The sequence below is a fragment of the Thunnus thynnus genome, chromosome 15, assembly GCF_963924715.1.
Source record: "Thunnus thynnus chromosome 15, fThuThy2.1, whole genome shotgun sequence".
Classification (NCBI taxonomy): Eukaryota; Metazoa; Chordata; class Actinopteri; order Scombriformes; family Scombridae; genus Thunnus; species Thunnus thynnus.
Window position 1 is genome coordinate 22040560 of NC_089531.1, and position 22102 is coordinate 22062661.

The window sequence follows — 22102 nt, forward strand, 5'->3', positions numbered from 1 at the left end:
GGTGCTGTTCGCCTGCACATACGTGTCTGTGTGTGTGTGTGTGTGTGTGTGTGTATGTGTGTTTGACAACCAAGTGTGGCAGAAAATTTTGCCGGCAGAGTAAATGCCTCTGTTGTGAGCCACAATTTGAATAGCCAAGCCTGTTCTGCCTTAGGGTGAGGCAGCACTTGCGGGTCCTTCATTACAGTGGTGAAATATCGAATGCTCTGAATCACATTCTAGCTGCGCTTCCTTTGTGGGACAATGTGTGTTTGTGTATAAACTTGTTTATGTGAATGCAGATAAGCCCGTGTGTTTGTGTCAGTGCACAATTGTGTGTGTGTGTGTGTGTGTGTGTGTTGGCTTGTTCACCCTCCTGTCTGTGTGTTCATAAGGGAAGAGATTATTAAATACACAGGAAAAAAAAATATGGCAGACAGCCCGAGTTAAACAGCATTTACAAATAATTCTTAGGATTTGTTTTACCTTGCTTGGCTATCATCTAGATGGGATTTATTGCCTCAGGAAATCTCAGATAATGTCAGGTAAGCTGTCACTCACTGAATGGAAGGTTAAAATTACTTCAAAAATATACTTTTAATTGAAATACTTTTCCCACAACTTTCTACCATTCTTTGTATTGGCATTATTTGCAAATCCCAACTAAATGTTACCAAAAGTGGAACAGAACACACTAAAGGTTATTTACTACAGGTCAACAAACAGTAGTTGTGTATGAGTAAGATATTGTGTTTGAATATAAGCAAAAGTAGTGGGAAAAGACAGCTTATGTGCTAACTCAAAGAATGCAATTTCTGCATCGTGAACAATAGCACATATATGCGATAACACGTTGCATATGATGTGGAAACTAGAAATCTATAAAGTACTTTTGCCATCGAACTAACTGAAAATGTCTACTCTGATCCTAAATTCCAAGAAGACATTCAACCGAGTCTGTGAAATAATTTACAACCCCGAGCACCTCGGTGGATGTGAGTCAAAAGGCTTAAATCCATCACTGATAGTGAAACTGATTGTGCCTGGAAGTAGCATATAAAATCTAAGAGTGAAGTTCATTAAACGATCAATTCTCTGAGGATGAGATGTGTGTTGTCAGTGACCTTTCAGAAAGCCTCAACGTGTCTTCAAAACTGCCTTCAGCTTGTCTTGGAGCTGATGGAAAGAGACAGGCAGGGGCTCTTATCTATAGGCCGCTACTTATTAAACTAATCCACTTTGAAATGAAGCATCACTCTGTTTGGCTGTAAACAAAAGGGTATTAGGGGACAAATCTGACAGCCGGAAAAAAAGCGGCTTCAACACACAAGGTGAGATCAATGCTGATAAGGCTCAAAATGAAATTTCACTTTAATGAGACAAGGAATGGAATAAACGGGTGGCAGGGATAGCGATCTGTGAGACATCCCTTCTCTTTGTGTATGTTCATGGCATGCTGCAGCTTCCGTGCAGACGAGTGCAGATTCACACACACACACACACCTGCATCCGTACGCTATGGGTGTAACTCAAAGATTCTATCTATATCTGTCGCAAATGTAATCGCATCTGTATTTGGATTCAGAAGAAAGAGTGAATTCTGCTGATTGTAGCAAGGAGTTATGAATCTGAGAAGTGGTGTGATGTTTGTGCTAAATTGTGTCAACTGGGTGACATGGCAGGGGGAGGGGGAGGGCGAGGGGGCGCGAATATTACCTTCTAAAATTTGGATGCTTCTTGCTTCTGTTCAAAGCGCATTGTCTTTCCATATCCGAATAATGTATTCCTATTTGTTTACACCCCCCCATACACACATACACACATACACAATGCTGCACTCCAGTATGCAATTATGGATACACGCATGCATAAATCCACAATATATCAAGCTTGTAGTGTTGCAGTGCTGTTGAGCTGCCTTTACTCATGTTGGTATTTAATTAGCATAAACTGAGGAGCGATAACAAGCTGATTGAGGGGGATGGGCCACTACATAAGCATTAGAGTGGATCAGGACCTAACAACTCTGACAAGTCAAGGAAGACAATAAAGATGTGAAAAAGGAACAGCTGTAATCCATTTCCCGGGACTAAAAGAAAGGGGCAGGGGCAGGAAGAAAAAAAATAATCTAGGAAACAAAAAGGAGTCTAGAAAAAGAGGCAAGGGGACTGAGTGAGATGGAGAAAACTAGCTTGCTGGGAAACTAATGTGATGGGTGATTATGCAGGTTTTAACTAGAAATCTGTCTGGGGAATAAACACAGGGATTTTGGATCATCAGAGCTCATTGTGTTTCATTAATGAATTCAAGCAACACTTTGTACTGATGTTGTTGCTGTGTGTGTGTGTGTGTGTGTGTGTGAGATGCTGGAGCTCCCTGTGGTCTTAGCAGACAGCAGATGCAGTTAAGGACTGTGGATCCAATACAACCCAATTTAATCAAATATCAGTCAAATCTAATACTGTACAAACCAAGAGGTTGCTCCGAAGGCAGGAAATATGAGAGACAAAAGTGCGTGTGTGTGTGTCTGTGTTTATGAGTGCGTGGTGGTAGCTTTAATTATCTGTCAGTTTTAGGAGATATTTCAAAGAGAAGGGGCCGGGGGGGGGGGGGGTGCAGATCAGCACATTGATGGAGACCTACAAGTGCAGTATATGTAAAAGTTTGTGAGAATTCACTGCATTGTGATTTAACCAGCCCCTGAGAAGGACAAAAAAAAAAAGACAATGGGGAATAAAGAGTACATATGTTATGTAAGAACAGAAGTCTGATGCTGGTGAGTCAGGGGAGGCAAGCGAGGGGAGGGAGGAGGAGGGAGTGCAGACGGAGAGAATGCAGAGGATCAGAGAGGATACTGGCGCTGAGGGGCAAGCAACACTGCAGAACGTGCTACAGGCTCCAGTGCTGCTCTCTGGAAGACCATCACGATGATAACATCCGCAGCTTTGTAACCCAGACACATGTCAGACTAGTGTGGATGTGTACTCGTATAATATATGTATGGGGGTGCGATGTGTGAGTGTATATGTGTGTGTGTGGGGGGGTGAGGGCGGTTAGATGTGCAGGGAGGGCTGTGCTTGTCAGAGCTAGAAGTGGTGATTTGATAGGTGCAGCTGCAGCCGGCATGTCCCCTGCATTTCAATGAGCTGTGCACTTCGTCTCTTCGCTGCCCTCCAACTAAGTCTCTCCCTGTCTCTCTTGCTCGCCTCGCTTTTTAACTCCTGTCCTGCTCTCCATCCTTCTACTCGTTTAGCAGTCTCTCCTCCATCTTTTCTAGCCTGGTTTTGATTGTTTTCACCTCAAGAATCCTGCTTATTCACAGTGATCCTAAACTGTTCTCTACCTATCTATTTATCTTTGACCCTCTTCTCTCCCCATCCACTCTTCTTCTTCTCTTCCTTCACACTAGCATCCGTTTGTTTTCTTACTTTTCTTTACTCTACTACTCAACACCTCACTCCTTCAGCTTTAGTTATCTGTGGCTCTTCTCTCCGTTACCTTGTGTCTAGGCAGGCACTTTGCAGGAAGGAGGAGTTTGCTGGAACTCTTTGTCCCCAGTATAATGTGTCTCTCGGCACAAGGGGAACAATTAACAGGGCAAACTTGCCATGTATGTATGTGCAGCTGAAATACACAGCAAACTGCAAGAAAAACACATTAATTTTTTAAATATTCAACTAGAAGGCAATGACAGTGGACATATTCACTTGTACTTTGCAACAGATTTCAGCTGCAAATGTCTACAGGTACAATACAGAGTGGGCAGGCAAGAGCTAGTTTTTACCATTCTTTCTTTTCTCAGTTGGATTTTGACACTTTGAGTCTCTGTTCCGCCTCTCACTGGGTGTCCTGGGTACTTTGTTCCTCATCTTCATTATTAGCCTATACATAGCTACTCTTCCCCTTTCAATGCCCTCTTTCTTTCGCTTAACTCTTTTATATCTCCCTCCTTTCTCACCACATGCTGAGAGCATTTGCATATTTTTCATATTTAGCCCTCCAAATTAGTTGCATTCATCAAATTTCGCCTACTCTACCTAGTCCACCGGATAACCCACAAACAAAGTGAGAGACATACATAATGACAACTAGGCAAGAGAGAGAGAAAAAAATGAAGCAAGAGAGTTTAATAAAGAAAGCAACAGAATGAGACATATATGCTTTCATAGTATTTCGGAGCAGAGAGGAACAGAGGGACCCCTCTGTGCACCCAGTCTCTTGCCCAGAGGAAAAGTGTTGCACACAACATACAGTATGATGACGGTGTGATGTGTTGGGAACAGCGCACTCATTGAGTCCTCTGGGAGGCAGCATGTAGGCAGCATCTCAGCATGTAAAGAGCGGCACAGCAGCCACCCCCTGCCTCATGGGAGCCAAGTATCATCCACAGAGATGGAAAGTGCTACCAAACTGATATGTGGCTGCTGCTCCAGGACTACAGGCAGAAAGAGTACCCATGGGAGCCAGAAATAAAGCAAAACTGGAAACAGTGCATGAATCTATGATTGGAGCAAAATGGTATTGGCTTCCTAATGCAGAAAATAAACTCACGTAATATCCCTTTTGGCAGATGAAGACATTATTTTACCTGTATTGTGATATATTTGAAAATCATAATGACTTGTCAGGGCCCTGTTTAAAATGAGGTGATGCATCTCAAGGGACTTATTCTGTAAACAATGAAGGTTTTTTTTCAATAGGATGTGTCTTGAATATTTTAGAGAGGAAGTAGCTATTCTTTTCGCACAGCTTCTATGCAAGTAGAACACTTAAATGTAATTTAATAACATCTAACAGCTGCACTTATTGTTTTCCATGCTGGTGCTCTATGCTGCCAGTGTGTTTTGGACTTTTTAAAATCCTTTCTTGTGTTTGCTGCTGTTTGATGAATTAATGTCTTCTTTCCAAGGGAAGCATTCAGCTATAGAGGTGATACAGATATTCTGCTACGAGGGAAACAGATTACAAAAAGGGTTTCGAAATCAGATTCAAGTGCTAGCACTCTGAATGTTAGAATATAGAGAAATATAACATTGGTGCTCCATGATGTTTTCAAGCCTCAGGCATACACTCACCGTCACATGAGGGTGGAGGCCCCTCGAACTCCAGGTGTGTCCCCAGCTGACAGGTCTGGATGCTGTTTCCACTTAGCTGGTAGCCTGGAAAACATCTGTAGCGCACTATATCACCTGAACATAGAGAGATGGAGGAGGGAGACATACAGTGAATGGTAGATCAGGCTCACAGGTAAAGATACTAGCAACAATCCAAAAGACTGGTACAAGCCAAAATGTCTTCATACACCAATCAGTGGTCCTTAGCCAGGATATTTATACTGTAGGACACAGAAGTATTCCTGATCAATTGTGTGTCTCAGTGAAAGAAAAAGTTCACAGTAGAAAAATGTACCTTAATAAATCCCCTCAGGGCACCCTATAGATGAAACACTATGTCAGTGTTGCTACCTTTGTGTCTTTGAATAATAAACAGTTAAGGAGGTATGCAAATAAACAGATAGGGAGAATTAATCTCCATTGTCTTTTACAGTGGAGAACGAGAGCACCTGCCCCAAATCCCTCTGGCTTTCTGATTATTTTGCTATAATCATTAATTTAAACCACTGCCTCAAAACTCCCTGGATGATGCGGTTTGGGGTGAGTCTGCATTTAGTAACATTGCCTTAAGGGATGTTTAATCAGTTTCAGTGTCAGCATACATGGGCCAATGAAAACTGTCAAAGCCAGAAGGTGAACTGACAGTGGACTTCACTCTTCAAAGTACTTTACTTTGGCGGGTCAGGATGGGACCACCATCTAATATAAAAAAGTCACTTATTCCTAGATAGTATCATTGTGTGTGGTTGTATGTGTGTTGATAGGCATCTTTGTGAGTGGCTTCAACATTTCCACCTACCGATTTTGAACTCTTTGCTTGCCATCAGGATCTCTGCATTAGGGATGATGGGAGGCGGCAGGCAGAACTGCAGCCTGTAAGCTTTATTGATAGAAACCAAACACACAAGAAGTTAGATGTAAGTATGTAAAATGAAGCTATAATGGAAATAAAGATCAAATAAGATGAGTTTACATACCTTGATAGCCGATACGAAACAATCCACCCTTCTCTGTGTTACTACGGAAACGTATCAGCACCTGATTGGATGTGCTACTGGGCGGGTCGTTGGGTTCTCCATCAGTGAACACACCCAGTTTCCTCGCTGTTTCCTGTGGACCATCCCTAAAGAGAAGAAAAAAAGTCAACTAAAACTTCAAATATAACAAAACACTGGAGATAAAGTGATGGTAATTAATCACTGGGATTTTCTCTCAGTAGTCTCCTTGGTCTCTAACCATAAAGCACCTTGAGGCTCAGTGACGCATATCTTTGAGAAATCAAAGAAAGCCACATGCCAGATTATTGTCAACCAAACTGCTCTCACTTCATCATAACCAAAGCAATTACTTTGAGCTGCTCTGGGTGATTATGTTGAAATAAGGTAAAAATTACAGATAAGCGTGGAATGACAGGTTTGGATTGCACTGTTCCTGCTAACTGCCATCCAATGGGAGTGTCTCTGGAAGCTGTGGCCCAGCCTTGGCAGTCCCCTGGTGTGGGCATGGCCGATTAAGCCAGCTCCCAGATTCCTGCCACAACCATTCAGCTTAAAAACCATCTGTCTTTGGCTGTCAGACTGGGCATGGGAGATTACAAGCAGCTCTGGAAACGGCTGGCTAGGGACTGCTGCCTGACAGCACTCTGGCCAAGCCGCCATTACAGGGCCCATTTCCTTGGCTCAGTAGTTCAGTGGATAGATACACAGAGGTGGTAACTGGAAACTGGGGAACATGATAGTCCCCATCTTGGCTCTGTGGGAGCTTGTTGGGAAAGATCAACACAGTGGGGGCTGTTTACAGAAGAGCAACAATATGACAGAAAGTGGACATTTTGGCTCACTTTAGCCTTGCCGACTTGGTGACATAAACTCTCTACGGACTAAAAATCTTCACAACAAAAAATTTCTATAAGAAGCCCAGTCAGCATGTGGTTCTGCATTTCATTATATCATCTGCAAAACATAGATGTCACTCCACGCCATGTGGACTTTTCATGTGGTGGTCAAGTTGCCAGGTTGGCTGGCAGTCAGATCTCTTTGGAGCCTGCCTCAGGGAGAGGGGATCAACTGGGACTGGCAACCGTCATGCATGCAAAATTCTGTTTTTGGTTGCACATATAGAAGGCTCAGCCGTGCGTTATGGAGGTGATGAAAGAAAGCTTTGCTCCCTGATATTCAGTCAGGCAAAAAGACATACACCTCACATCACTTGAAACACCCTGGCACAAACATTAACACACACACACACACACACACACACACACACAAAACAGAGCACACACACATTTCCACCAGCCATCTCCTTCCTTCTCTCACACACATCTTTAAAGAAGAGGATCCATATTTCACCAAAGGCTCTGATTGGTCCTCCATGGCTAACTGCATTTCTTCATTACATGATAGTGTTTGGTATTTAGGAGATATCATATAAACAATAAATAATAAACATAACATAAATAATAAATACATAAATCTTATCACTAGGATTGCTCAAAAAATGCCAAAACCCACAGATAAATTTGTCATGGTCAGAAGCTTGCCACACTGTTTGGCATTGAAGGTTTTCCTGATTTTGCAAAAAGCTCAGAATATTTCAATAATTGTTTTAAAAGCTTTCTATGACAATGAAAGTAACTCAAAATAGTATTATCCTTATGTTATCTTTTACACCGTTTTCCACATGCTTGCACATAAAACAAAAACAATAAAAAGGGGTGTGGGGATGTATAAAAAGGAATGAAAGCAGGCAAACAGGAAGTGAATGGTGGAAATAAGAGGAGCAACAATGACATGAGACAAGATGGAGATAAAGTGAAAGACAGAGACGCATAAAGAGGACTGTGAATGAAAACAGAAACATATGGGTACGGGAGAAAAAAAGCTGATGGCAAAACAGGTTGAAAAGCGGGAGTGAGTGACAAGGAATTGGAAGACAGGATTAGAAGAAAAGTTAATATGAAGGTGATAACGAAAATAATGGAATAACAAAGCGATAAATAAACAAGGTAACATCTAAAATGGCATTTGAGAATAGAGTAGCACATTTTGTTCAGATGGCCTTGACATTTTGGTTCAGCTATTACTAGAAAAAAGATTGAAATATAATTTCAGTTTACCAACAAAAGAACAGGAAGGTATAAAATATACACATTATTTCACAAGAGCAATTTCTATCTGCAGCCTGTGGAAGTCATTTCTTACCAGACAGTGATGAAGTCGTGCGGCCCATGAACCTGAAGGAGGGTGAAGTTTAGTTTGATGCCGAAGCCGGGAGCCACAGTGATCAGCCAGGAGCAGTCAGCTGAGCTGGGATACTCTTCTGGATAACCCGGGGAGAAGATGGTCCCATTGTCTGATGTGATGTTTCCACCACAAGGCACTGACGGAGGGAGGGGGGGAAGGAAAAATAAAGAGGCAGAGCATATATATCAGTGGGCCAGGAATCCAACAGGAAAGATGCATAATTCCAATGCCATCAGTGGAAGAAAGGGATTTTTCATCCCCTTATTCTTCCCTTCTCAGTGTCTGACCCCCCCTTTCCTTCGCTCTTCGTCTAGTGCCCAGGCGCTTGTCTGAGCTAAAGATTAGCCAGTAAAGCCTGTTAGCAAGTGGGGACTTGGATGGAGTGTTTTGCTAAGATAAGGCCTCAACCCTTTCCCATTGGGGGTGAAAAGAGAGTGTGAGGAGATGAGGCAAGGGGTTAGTGTGGACTGGGCTTTGGAGGTGTGTGTATATGTATGTGTATTGTATAAGGGGAGGATACGCATGGGTGTGTAAACTTGTGTGTGTGTGTGTTTGAGTGGCAGGAAAGGTTACAGCAGCATGTGTATGTCAGTGCTGACGATGACAAAACCTCAGAACCCCGCACGTGTCTGATATCCTACAGGAACATGGAGACATACACTCACACATCCTTGCACACAGCCTCAAATTTGCATGCGTGGAGACTGTAACTATATTTAAAACATTCCTCAGGAACTCATGGAGGTTCTAACCAAGTTTACAATTACTAAGTCCTAACATTCCCGCTGGTGCCCCCAGAGAAACCCCATATTCACTTTGGTGGAGCAGGAAAACCAGGAAGGAGTGGTAATCACAGTTGTGCAGACATCTCAAGCAACCCAGACAGGGCATTCGGCTTAACGGCACACCCTCTGATGCCTATGGGTATACGATCATTCCCAAAGCAGAGATTGCATGTATTATCCCTGTTTCTCTCTCACTTTATGTGTGTTAATGTTATACAGCTACCGGTTTTAGCCCTGTGGTTGAGCGGCCCCCTCTGCTGATGCCTCACCTGTTAAATGAGCTATCGATCAGACCGATTGATTAAACCCTGGACACTCTATGGAGTTGCACCTCTGGCTGACGCCATTGACTGGCAAGCTACTTAAGTCTTATGTGTGAGAGAGTGTGGGTTTGCTTGGAGGATTGGGTGGGAACAGAAAATTTGAAACAGTGTTGCAATTGTTTCTGAATACAAAACAAACAAACAAAAAAATAGGATTACTTCTGGGAAAACTTAACCCTTTACATTTTCAAATCCTTTCTCCATACGTTATAGCACAATGTTTGTGATATAATTATAATTAATTTTCATACTTAATCTCTTGCAGTTCCTCGAGTCAATGTAAATGTCCAAATGCCTGGATTTTTAAATACTTCTGTCATTTTATAATTATGCCAAATAATTATAACATATGTTTAAATGCCAGGAATCAGCTCATCATGTGTAGACTGATTATATGGTGAACAAAATTGTGTTTGAATGTTGGCTTCGAGAGTACAGTACTACTACAGTCACATAAAATTGGTTTAAAAAAAAGCAGGAAATATGGTCAGGTTTTTTTCTGTGGGACCCCGAGACATCATTTCAATTTAAGCCCTCACGACTTCCTCACATACAGCCTTTACTTTTACACAGAAATAAACTGAAGAGTATTTCGTCCCCAGCAATCCATATACATATAAAACCGATCACGTAAAATACGTTACGCTATAAAAACAGGCCAATAAACAGTATATAAATATATAGGAAATGGGAAAGGAATGATGGAGAGACATAGATGAGACAGAGCGAAGGTTAAATGCAGAGACGAGTGCGAACAAAAACATTGGCAGAGAATTAAAGAACGAATACAATACGAAGCATTTATAGACATAACGTGTCAAATGTGACGCAGTCGTGTGACGCGTTTATAATGCCAAGACAAGAAAGTCGAGGCAAGGTAACAAAAATCTATGTACTAGTGTCTCTCGCTGCCCTGAGAGGAAATCTATACAAATATTGAAGTGATACAGAGACTCAAGAGCAGCTTGTACTGATCTAACCAAGGTCAAGAAAAAGCCTACTATTAGCTGAGAAGATATGTGCTAAAAACATCAAAGGCACTGATGTACATTATGTTGTTAGAATGTGCAGATTTTTTGGTCAAACATTATTTTGTCCTTAAAAAATGGTATTCGACAGTCTGAAAACTCTAAAAGAAAACGGAAAAAAAAACAATCAGGGGAAATTTGTTATTTGCTGTTAGTTTAAAGTGGACAGCGGTGTGCATGTGTTCAGCAATATTTCCCCAGTAAAAAAAAAAAAAAGTATCTCCATTCCCTTCATCTCCTTCTGTATTACTTCTTCACACCAGGTCACTGCATAAAAGCAAATTCAATTACAATCACAGTCAGAAGTGTCAGGCTGCCTCTTTCCTGGTCATTTTTGGATGACAAATACACATCATAACACACATATATGCACACAAACCTGCATCAATTTATTTCCACATACTATGAAAAAAAAACACTATACACACGCAGACAAAGTAGTGAATACATGCCTGCGCACACACACACACACACACACACACACACACACACACACACACACACACACACACACACACACACACACACACATAGTGGCAAACATTAACACTTAAACATGTCAAATCATGTAAGACAGTTTTCCACTAGTTGAATTATGTAGTATATACTATATATTCTTACAATGGTACAGTATGTACTGAGGTATATTAAATAGTGTATATCAACACATATTGCATCAGTGCAGCTAGTTGCTTCAAAGGAATATCAAAGTATTATAGAAATAAAGTGTACACTGAAACTACACATGGTAATTGGATATAAGACACTGCAACATAATTATTGTACAGATGTATAATATATTGTGTATATGCTTCTGGGCACATCAAAAAAATACATATATGCATTGACACACAATGCCACATGAAATCACATACAAAGGTATCATTTTCTAGCAGGTCTCTGCCAATAATGTTTCAGCTTCCAACGTGAATATTGAAAAGGCTAGGCCTATACAAAAGCATGTAGCTGTGAGACAATAAACTGTCTCCTTTTCACTCTGTTGCTCCTTCTCTCACTCCCATTTATCTTCCTGCTCACCCATTCAAAGTTCCAGTGTCACGGCCATCACCTCCCTCTGTAATTTTGCCTGCCTTATTGGATAATCGACAGCTGGAGTGTGAGAATGTGGGTCAAGGACGACGCCGAAGAAAGAGCGCCCATTACTTTTATTTTCAATTTAGCCCCTGTTTTATTCATCTTTTATTTGTCTCCATTCCTCTTTAGTGCAGTATTGATTTTCATTGAAGAGTACTTTGCTTCATTAATGGGGGATGATAATTCAGTTTAATTACATTATTCATAATAGATAATCATTATCTCCATAGCCGCACTTTGCAGTAATGATGTAATAGTTTAGTATATTCTAAACAGGAAGTTACCGTGCTATTACTTTGGTTTTGCGTTCATGAGGCAAACAGTTAAATGTGTACATTATTTTTGGTAGTGACAAGACAAATCTCACATCCCCTACCTTCGCAGCGAGGGAAAGGGTGATCCCAGTTGCGTGTGGTGCCATGCTCGCAGGTGAGGATGGAATGTCCCATTAGCTGATACCCAGGCAGACATTCGAAGGATATAGACTGGCCCACGTTGAAGCCAGCACCCACCACAACTCCGTAACGGAAAGGTTCTGGATCTGGGCACTCCTGTAATTCATAAGCTGAGGGGGAGAAAACAGCACATCCATCAGTCAATTCAAATCAACTTATTCAGCCATGTTTTAAATGATTTAAATAAAACGTATTGTATTTTAAAGTAAATGTAAAATTGTTAAAAAGAGAGATACTTATCTAGAAATTTTAATAATTCTCCTTGACCCACAAAGCAAAGCTAAAAATTACAACATACTTTCATTTTGTAAATCTCATGTTCAAAGAGAACACAGAGAAGTTACTGTTTGTTATTTCCTACAGTATTGGTTTGATGATCACTGCGGGGATCTACAGATGCTGACCACTTGATTATTTCAGATTCTTTGTTACTGCCCGAAGCAACAAATCAATTTATACAACCACCACTGATTTGTCTAACTGTGTGAATGCTTTAAAGCAGCGGGATAGTAGAGCTTCCTCTGTTTTTATTTTTAATCTTGAATTCCATTTCCTCATCTTTCTGTTTCTGTTCTTCCTCCTCGTTCTCAAACTCCTACTCTCTCCTCCTCATCCTCCTTCTTAGTTAGTTAGTTTCAGAGGAAAAAAAAACAAAAAAAAAATGCCAGAGGCTGGTTTGACTTGTGCCGGAGGAGTATGATGCAGTCATCAGAAGTAGTGTGGGTAAATAATTCTTTTTTTTTTTTTTTCTTTGGATACAAAAGTGGAGCAGGCAGTGAGCCTTGAAGAGCTGGGATATAAATATGACTAAAGAAATTGATTTCTATGGATCACAGCTTCCCTTTGTAGGAGATAACTCATGCAAATACTGCAAAAAGGGGGGTATTTGCAAATATAATGTTTGATTTATATGCTAATGTACACATAATTATGTAAATGCACAATGCTACCTTTCGATTTGCCGGCTCATTTGTTGAATCACAAAATACAAACTTTGTGTGCCTGTTGCATTTGTAGACATGGGATATTTATTCCTTGTAGCCATGTGGATATGCAATGAAGCCTTTTATTGGCACATGGTGGAGAAATCTTTTAAGTGATCAACAGTTTTATATACAGAAATTTATAGGTGTAGGGAATTTACTGGCTCTGTGGGTTGCTTAGTTTAACACAGTCACTTCTAGGGCTAATCCAGTAATGTTATGGCTTTACATGCATACGCCACACACTGAAGTGACACTAATTGTACATAAGTAAAGTTGAAGAAAAAAAAAAAAAAAAGGAAACACTCTAAGAGATTATGATTTATCGTACTGCTTTAGCAAATCATATTTCATCTCTGTGACTTTCATTTTTATTGTGATTCTGTGATTGTTCAGGCAAGTAGCTCTGCTCATTATAGTTAAATTCAGTGCACCTCTGCTGAACCACATTTCAGTGATCAGCAAAGATGGTTTGAAGCATCCAAAAAGCTCTAGCCACACTGAAGTTATCACTAGTTAGATCAAGCTTTGGGGAAGTATGTAATTTATAATACTAATACTGACTCAGTTTCACAATTAGCAAAGTAAAGCCTTGGTGATTATGCCGATTTATTATTATTTATTATATATACTGTATATTAAGCAAGTCCATTTTTGTCTAAGACAATCCCAGTGCTGCTCCAATCTTGTTTTTTTTTTACTTGGAGCCATAAGTGCACTTTTTTAAACATCATCATGTTTGTTTTCTTACCCTGGTACTCAAACCTGAACCCCGGTTTGTTCTGCGAATGGTCACTATGGAAATATACTGTAGTCTCATGGGAGGTGGTGAGAAGGGAGGAGGGAACATCCTGGCCACTGAATCGGCCAATGACGGCACTCGTATCTAGGGGTCCATTGCGTATTTCTAGGAAATCATGGTTGGCCTCGGTGGAGAAGTTGAGGAACTGAATGTGGGCTCCTGCCAAGTGAAGAAAAAACAAGTGTTTTAAATGTTTGATGCTTGTGTGAATTATTTGATACTCACTGGAGAAAATGGTTGGAAATCGAGTAAGAAACGCTCATCCTGAAATACTACCAAGGTGTGATTGGGACATGTACAGCATGGGGCCCTGAGATTTGAATCAGTTTAACTATATGCATCTACAACAGCGAATGTGTCATATCATTCTACAATCAAGCCCCACGAGTTGTATAATTAAAAAGGTTCTTGAGTGTGGAAATGCCAATGTGTGGTATGCTGTCAGAGCCTTTCATGCTCACCGTAACCAACTGGCAGGTAGATTCTCCAGGTGCAGTCACTGTTGCTAGGGTAGTTGCCGGGGAAACCAGGACTGAGAATCATGCCCTCCATCTCCTCCCGGATTCCACCGCATTGAGCTAGCAGAGAGCAGACAAAGCATCTCATTAGCATTCGAAAACAGTGCTTCTCCCAAATTAAAATAATATCACAAACTTGGTTTAAATCAGTCCTTTGTTTAGTGGAAGTGGGAGTGGAAACCCTTGAACTACTACAGTGCTAATAGAAAATACATGGTGACTTTGAATGTGAAAAATTGTGTTGTATAATATGTTATTTTCTTTATGTGAAACTTCTATTTAATGAATATAGGCCTGAATCCTAACCCTGCTCTTTACTATATCTGAGGAGGTTAACACACCAGCAACTCCGGCCAATATTATCCAAGATAGCTTTACATGCGCCAACCACATCAGTTGTTCCTCAACCTAATAAAGTAAAAGGTAAGATAACCTTTAATCTGATCTAATATTTTTCATTCTCATACTCATAATACTATGCATGATTTAGTATGATATCATGCATATTTAAGACTCAGTTTGAGCAGGAAACATTAAAAAGTCAGCCGAGGCCTGCATCTCAAAAAAACTCAAGGAGCTAACATTAGCTTAATTAGCTAGCTGACTAATTAAGCTGCCAGTGAAAGGTGTCACTTCAGACAGAAAAATCGACGGTTGTCGGCTAGAAAAGCAAAGCCTGCTTTCGAGTACCTCTGTTTGAAATTAAGGACCCATGTTTCAAAAATTACTCAAAATGTTGAGTGGTATATCAGGCCAAATTATCAAGGTAAACTGCATTATATGTGGTGAAAGAAAACTATTAAAGAAGCAGTCTGCTTTGCGAATACAGTCTACAGTGCAGTATGAAGCACTTGCCTTTTTTACTTGAAATATCTATGTGGCATATACTATATATCTTGCTGGTTGTCAGAGCTTCTCCTTTCATCTTAAACCACTGATGGTTAAATGTTTCCTTGACTGAAATCCAGGACTTAGACTCAAAACAGCTAGGGAAAGGGTGAAACGAAAAAAAAAAAGGTATGGAAATACTAAGTAAAAGAGATGACTGGATCAAGAAAGATGAAAAGAGCAAAAGATCCTGACACCAAAATTATAGAAGATGAAAGGATGCTGAAAAGAATTAGCTGACTCAAGGAAAAAAAAACAGAAAGACAGAGATTATGGAGGAGAAAAAAGACAAACACAGGGAAGAAGATTAAGAAATAAATAGGACAACCGGCCTATATAAGTCAACGGAGGGAGACACCCCACGGAGAAAACCAGAGTGTAGTAAGATTGTTTTTCTATAAGGAATAAATGAGGGGTTAAATGTTATCCTGTAGCAGCAGAAGCCTGAGGTAATCAGGAAACTGCTGATGCCTGTGAACACGATGAATGTTCCCTTGACTTCAACCAATCACGGTCTGGGATGGAACTAATTAGGCAATAGTAGGTTGTTCCAATAAGTGGAACTCGTTTGTCAAGGTGCTCTCACAGAGAGGAGGACTCAAGGCACAAAACGGAGAAGGGACCTAATGTCGTGTTATTCAGTGTGTTCGCTAAGCTTTCAAGGCGGTTGAAACACCGAATTCTTTTCAAAATTGCAAAATCTCTCATAAATTCAAGAACAGACACAAACTATGAAGAATAACCTTTACTGCACATCTCATATTTCCTTTATTTTATAATGGAATTAGGAGCGACGTTATGTCTAGAATACAAAGTGTTTCTGTATGTTTAGGGTAAAACCATATAGAGGGGATGAAATGTAGCTTTGTCTCCTATGGCATGTAGTGATACAGTAATCAAATTCTACTTTCACTGGTAATTAAAGTATCAGGCATTACAATGCAAGTCTTTAAAATGGAGAGAGAGGAAAAAAAAAAGAAAAATAGTCAGACAGTAGAATTAAAGCAGGAGGAGGGAATGAAATGGAAGCAACTGAGGGAAAAGAAGAAATCGTTACCTATGCAGAGAGGAGGTGGGTAATTCCATCGTCTGACGGTTCCGGGCATACATGTGATATGTGAGTTCCCCTTCAAGCGGTACCCATGCGCCGATGCGTGCACACACACACACACACACACACAAAGACAAAAGTGCAACAAAGAAGAGGCGATGAATTAATTTGCTCTACCCACTGTCACTCATTTGTTGCTCCAATTATTTGAACCTGCTGCCTGTCTCCACATGACTTCGTGTGGTGACTAAATGACTAAATCCATCTGAAGTGACAGAGAACAATAGAGAGGGAGCATCACAAGCATATTAAGATGATCATACAGAGAGAGAAACAGAGAGGGAACGATTACAGAGAAGTGCACATTTATTGTTGCTGTGTCAAAATAGGCAATAAAACAAGCAGTTTTTCAAAAGCGCTGCAGTGGAGTTTCAAAGCTAGCTCCCCATAAAGATTAAACAATTTACAACCATTTATAAGAAAATCTTTGATGTTAGAACATAATGGACTGACTCAGCTGACCTTTCTGAAAATGTGTCTATAGTCATAATCAGAAGAAGTCTTGCACCCACTGTAATGAGGACACCAAGACAACGTGTTGGTGAAGTCATTTGAACTGTTATAATGTACTCTTTTACATGTCTCACTGATCAAGGACTACTACTGCAATGGTTGATAATGACTTTGGATATTTTCAAGCTCGAGGGATGATATTTTAATTTTATCTACTCTATCTACTGACACTGATACAGATTTCTAGTATATAATCATAAGAAACCACATGGCACTGCGTATTGCATATATGCATATATGCAAAGGATATGTAGGTAAACAACAATGTCAAAGGGAGCCCTGGTGCAGTGTTTTAGTCATATCATCTATATCTGGGTGCATTTACATAATTCTCCCCGATCTTGCCACTACTGAAAATACAGTGAAAAAAAAACAATATTGTGGTCATTTACATGAATGCGTGTTAGCGGCAATAACAAAAAAATAACAGACACTATTATTTGATTACCCTGAGGAAATTGTGTTTAGAAATTTGCTTCAAGTAAAATGTCTGGACATCTTTAATGGAGCTCATGATGACTACGATAATTATTTTGACTAACCAGAGAGAAACATAGAATTGATATCATTCCCCCAAACCTTTCTTGTTAAAACCTCCTCCTTGTTTTGCCACTATCAGACTTCACCAAAAACACTTCATCACAGCCACTGGACTTATGCAAAGCAAAACAAGTTACAAAGAAGGAGATTACATAGACCCAACTTAGCATTTCTAGATGAGGATAGGGATTGAAACTTGGTGGGAACAAATAGTGCTGATAGACTTGTTCGGTGTGGAGAGGGAACTTTCAAACAGAATTTGTGTAAGCTGCTGCATCCAGTGAGTTTCACAGATGTCACCTTCTGTCTCCTTAAGCCCAGATGATGACAGTGGATTCACTGGAGTCTGTGCAGAATTCTGACTTTCTATCAAACCACCACAACCCATGAATTATAGGCTGAAGATGGTGGTTACAAACCTATTATGCATTTGAATGGACACGATTATTTGATCAACATATGTGGAAAGCCCCCATATATCATAGCAGTCAGGGGGTGGATGACAAGAAGTGAATATAACAAGCGTCCCTTAGAACTATACTTGTTAAAACTTAACTTCTGAAAGGTCTGGTTACATGATAGTCTATTCAGTCAAGCTCAGTTTTCTTTCTCTGACGTTTTGCTTTATCAACTACTGTGAAAAAAGATCACTACTTGAGGATATAACGGGGAAAAAAAAGCAAAACTGACAAGAGTGAAACTGACCAAGGACAGAAAAGGAAAACCATCACTGTGATTTTATGTTCATTTATGTTACCTGCAGAGTATATCCAGGTTCACATTGGAAAGACACCACATTATTCATCTGAAGACGCTCCCCAACCTTGATGCCATTCATAGGAACGACAGGCTCTGGACAGTTGGTCAGAGACACCGCTGAGGGGATGAAGAATGGATGAAAAAGATGGCAGGAAAAAAAAAAAAGAAAGAAATTTAATAATTACATAGAGACACACAGGATACAGTTTAAAAAAAAAAAGAAAATTCAAATAGAACATTGTAGGATCAACTTCCTCTGAGGAGAAAAACAATAAGCGAGTCTTCATACAAAAAGTACTTCTATTTGATTTACTAGTTGTCCTCAGGGTGTTGGTACTTTACATCATGAAATGTTTTTTACTTACTTTTGTATTCTAGCCTGAATCCAGCAGCGGACACACTAATATCAGAGAAAAAGTGCAGGTAGAGTTGGTTGGAGGTGCTGTTGAGGAGAGCTGGAACCGTGGTGCCTTGGGGAGAAGATTAATAATGGAGTTTAGCAATCTCCAGCATAGGTTGACCATAACTAACTATATGGGCTACTGGCAAATAGCTAAAAAGCCTGTTCTTTCAGAGTTTCGCAATTCGACTGTTTGTGTGTCAGCGTGTGTTTGTGTGTGCATGCAGATGAAGTGTATGCCTGAATGATTGTGTATCGGTGCATTATGATATTTAGGGAAGCAGATGCATTATAGTGAGACCTACTCGCTTCTAACAAGACAAAGAGCAAAGGGAACTGTTTCTTCCAATGTGTGGATTTGTATTCGCTGATAACAATAAAAGAAAAATAAGTCTTTCCAAAAATGAAAAAGAAAACAACACAATAACATGTTTTACAGATATGACCTAAAATTGGTCGTTTAATAACTCAAATTTGGGAGCTTGGCATTTCTCTTTCATCTCTTTACCTCAGGGTACATCTAACATTTACTTTTGGTTTGGTTCCAAGCACAAACAAAAGCAGAATTCCCCGTTGCTGTATCTTCACTATGAGGGGAGTAACAGAGATACTGTAAACAAACACTCATTTCAACTCCACACAGAAAAGGCTAACCTTTGCAGAAATGCATCAAGATTTTGCCAGGAAGAGCTCAAACAGATTGCAATTTTTGAAAACTTTCCATGACAACACTACCTTTATGTACTCTAAATTTAATTTAGCTATGTTGCAATGCCAAATAAGTGTACACACACGCACGCACACATACAGTACAAACATGTATACAGCAATACCTGAGAAGCTGCCAAGCATGGTGTCAGTGTTGTCTCCTCCGTCGAACACCTCCAGAGAGTCCCAATTCTGCTCTGTGACAAAGCTGATTACCTGAATCTGAGACAGGCGAGAGACAGGCAGAAAGTGGGGATGGGAGAGGAAGACAATTAGTGGACAGTGAAAAAATGGAAGGGGGAAAAAAAAAACAACAGCATAGAAACAGGAAGAAGGATGAGATTTAGGGAAGCGGAATACTAAATCAAAAACAAGGTTGAAGGGTCGAAAATTAATGAGTGGGAGAGCACCACATATAAAGAGGTGTGTGTGTGAAAAAAGAGACAGTGAAAGACTAAAAAGTATGGCCGTTTGGCTATGAACTGCTCTAACCTTAAAAGAGTCTTGTAGTCCATCAATTTAGCATTGCACTTCTACAACATTGTCTGAGTCACAATGTACAGTTTGCTAGGTTGCTGACCACATGAATTGCTGGGGTAGGCTTACCTGTGACATTTACAGATTAAAGTGCAGCGTAGAAGATGCTACACTTTGCCGTACTATATTATTGTTCTCCGTCTATAGCTAAAACTCTTCAGCATTCTATGTGTAGTCCTTTGTTCTTTCACTCTCTCCCAGCCTCTCATTCTGTTCCCTCTCACATCCATTCCTTGGCCCTCTCCTCTGCCTCTGATGGTTATAAATCGGATACGAGCCAATTAAAGGGGTGGTAGGGGCTCTGGTGCATCCCAGGGAGACGAGGCAGATCACAGATTGATCTTTCATTAGGAGGCCACGGCAAATGTGCCGTCAAGGCACCTCGCTCCTTTAAGTTCTCTTCTGGATCGTGACACTCCAATCTAATGCGTCTCTACTAGCTGGTAGACGGGGAGCAATAGTGAGGAAGACAGACGGAGACGAAGAGGCTGATGGTGTGAGAGAGATGAGGTGGCGTTGGAATGGGAGGGATGAGGCGGATTCAGCTGCAGAGAGTACGGACGCGATGGGAAAGTGTGTGTATAGAGGTGTGTAGAAGTGGTCAAAAGAACACAAGCTATGCTATATCAATACCGAACTATGACGTTGTCAGTCAGGTATGTATACATTTCAGTGTCGTGCTGTTTACCTTGCAGAGATGGTTTGCACACTTGCCTCTTTGTTCTTACTCTCGGTTTATTTCACCTCCAACTTACTGCAATGTTAGCGTATAGTGCAGCCTGCTAAGTGCACCTGTGGGCCGTCTCGTGTATTTGACCTGCAAGGACAGTCGGCTGAGGTGGAGGAGCTAATAGCTGAGGGATGGCACTGAGGTCATTAGCCACAGAGGCTGAAGCATAAGCCTAAAAACTTTCAGGCAGATCCACAGGGACCTTGCCCGGGTTCCTAGTGGAGTTCCATCACACATGCATCAAAGAATAAGAATATGCAGACTGAATTAACTCCCAAGAACGAAAAGTAAAATAATTGAAGAGGCAATTATATATACAAATTTATTTCAGGTGCAATCTAAGTTTCTGGTATAGTGATCTGTTAAATTAAATTCTAAGCCTCTCTAAAGTCTATAGACTTTATCGTTCAGCTGCTCCCCTGTACCCAGAGAACTGTAAACGCTATACCTTGATACACTGCAGGTGGCTCTGTTAATTAGCCCATGGTAAGATGAAAACTTATCATCACAAAGGGACTTTCGGTCAACACCATGTAGAGGTGTAAAGAGATGTTGTAGAGGCTAAAGGTAAATAAAATCTATTAATTCCTTTAACAGACTGAACATAGAGTTTTAACGCCATATGTTTTCCTTTACTTTAGTGCCGAGGTTAAAGTGAACAGATAGATCTCTGCATCTGAGGGGAATCTGATGACATGGTCGGAGTAGGTAGAAAACAAAATCTAAAATAAAATTAAATCTAAAATGTTCAGCTATTGTTGCTATATTGCATGTCTGTAAGTAAAATATAATCTTCTCGTATTTGGACTGTGTGTAAATAGATTATATTTTCATGTGTCTGTGCTATGCATGACTTAACTGGATTTCCTTTCGGTCCCCGAAACAGAGATTCTGACTTTTTTGTAATATTTTGTATTTGATGTTACCAGCAAATCCTTTGTCACTGGTGCTTCCCATGAGCTAGTATCCTGACAATATTTATTGTTAATTATTATTTCAGCTGTCCGGTACTTCCTTGTATTGCGAGTGGAGTGAAAAATTACAATTGGAATGGGGATGAGTTAGGGAATGTGTGTCTTATTTACACATGGATTTAACATGTTTTTGTGTACAGTCCTGTCCCCGAGGAGGATCCTTGGTTCCAGGTAGAAACTCTATTAACAAACCTGGATTCCTGATCCTTCAGGAACAGTGATCTTCCAGACACAGTTGAGGCTGTTGAGGTAAGGTTCAGGAAACCCAGGAGATAAGATGGTGCCAGTCCGATGGGTCAGATTACCTCCGCATGGAACTGCAGGAAGAGGAGCAAATGCATCATGGTTACTGGATGTACAAAGATGCAGGGAGAGCAATAAGCATGTGTGCATTTGTACACTCAGAGAGAAACATCTTAATATTATTTAGTCTTAATTTTTCTCAAACATAGATGTGATTGTTCTAGTGGGATTAAGGATATTTCTGTGTCTATATTGTAAACAGAATGATGATCACACAATTCAACACAACGAAATAATCATAACAAAATCTTGCTACATTTCAGCTTTTAAGAAAAATCTGATGTTAAATTTAAATCACTAAATCAAAACAATCAC

At 40.3% G+C, this 22102-nt stretch overlaps 1 protein-coding gene across 4 annotated transcripts in view; it reads right to left on the bottom strand.

Annotated features, from left to right (window-relative positions):
- csmd2 (CUB and Sushi multiple domains 2) overlaps window positions 1-22102 on the bottom strand; it is a 270669-nt gene that overhangs the window by 47772 nt on the left and 200795 nt on the right. For all 4 annotated transcript variants that reach the window (XM_067611354.1, XM_067611356.1, XM_067611355.1 and 1 more), the window contains 12 exons: window positions 21677-21801; window positions 19369-19465; window positions 18501-18605; window positions 18134-18252; window positions 16270-16339; window positions 14268-14384; window positions 13756-13965; window positions 11943-12131; window positions 8294-8471; window positions 6071-6216; window positions 5893-5973; window positions 5055-5168 (listed from right to left, as the gene is read on the bottom strand). In XM_067611354.1, coding sequence (XP_067467455.1) covers window positions 5055-5168; window positions 5893-5973; window positions 6071-6216; window positions 8294-8471; window positions 11943-12131; window positions 13756-13965; window positions 14268-14384; window positions 16270-16339; window positions 18134-18252; window positions 18501-18605; window positions 19369-19465; window positions 21677-21801 — 1551 coding nt within the window. The remainder of the gene's footprint in view (window positions 1-5054; window positions 5169-5892; window positions 5974-6070; window positions 6217-8293; window positions 8472-11942; window positions 12132-13755; window positions 13966-14267; window positions 14385-16269; window positions 16340-18133; window positions 18253-18500; window positions 18606-19368; window positions 19466-21676; window positions 21802-22102) is intronic.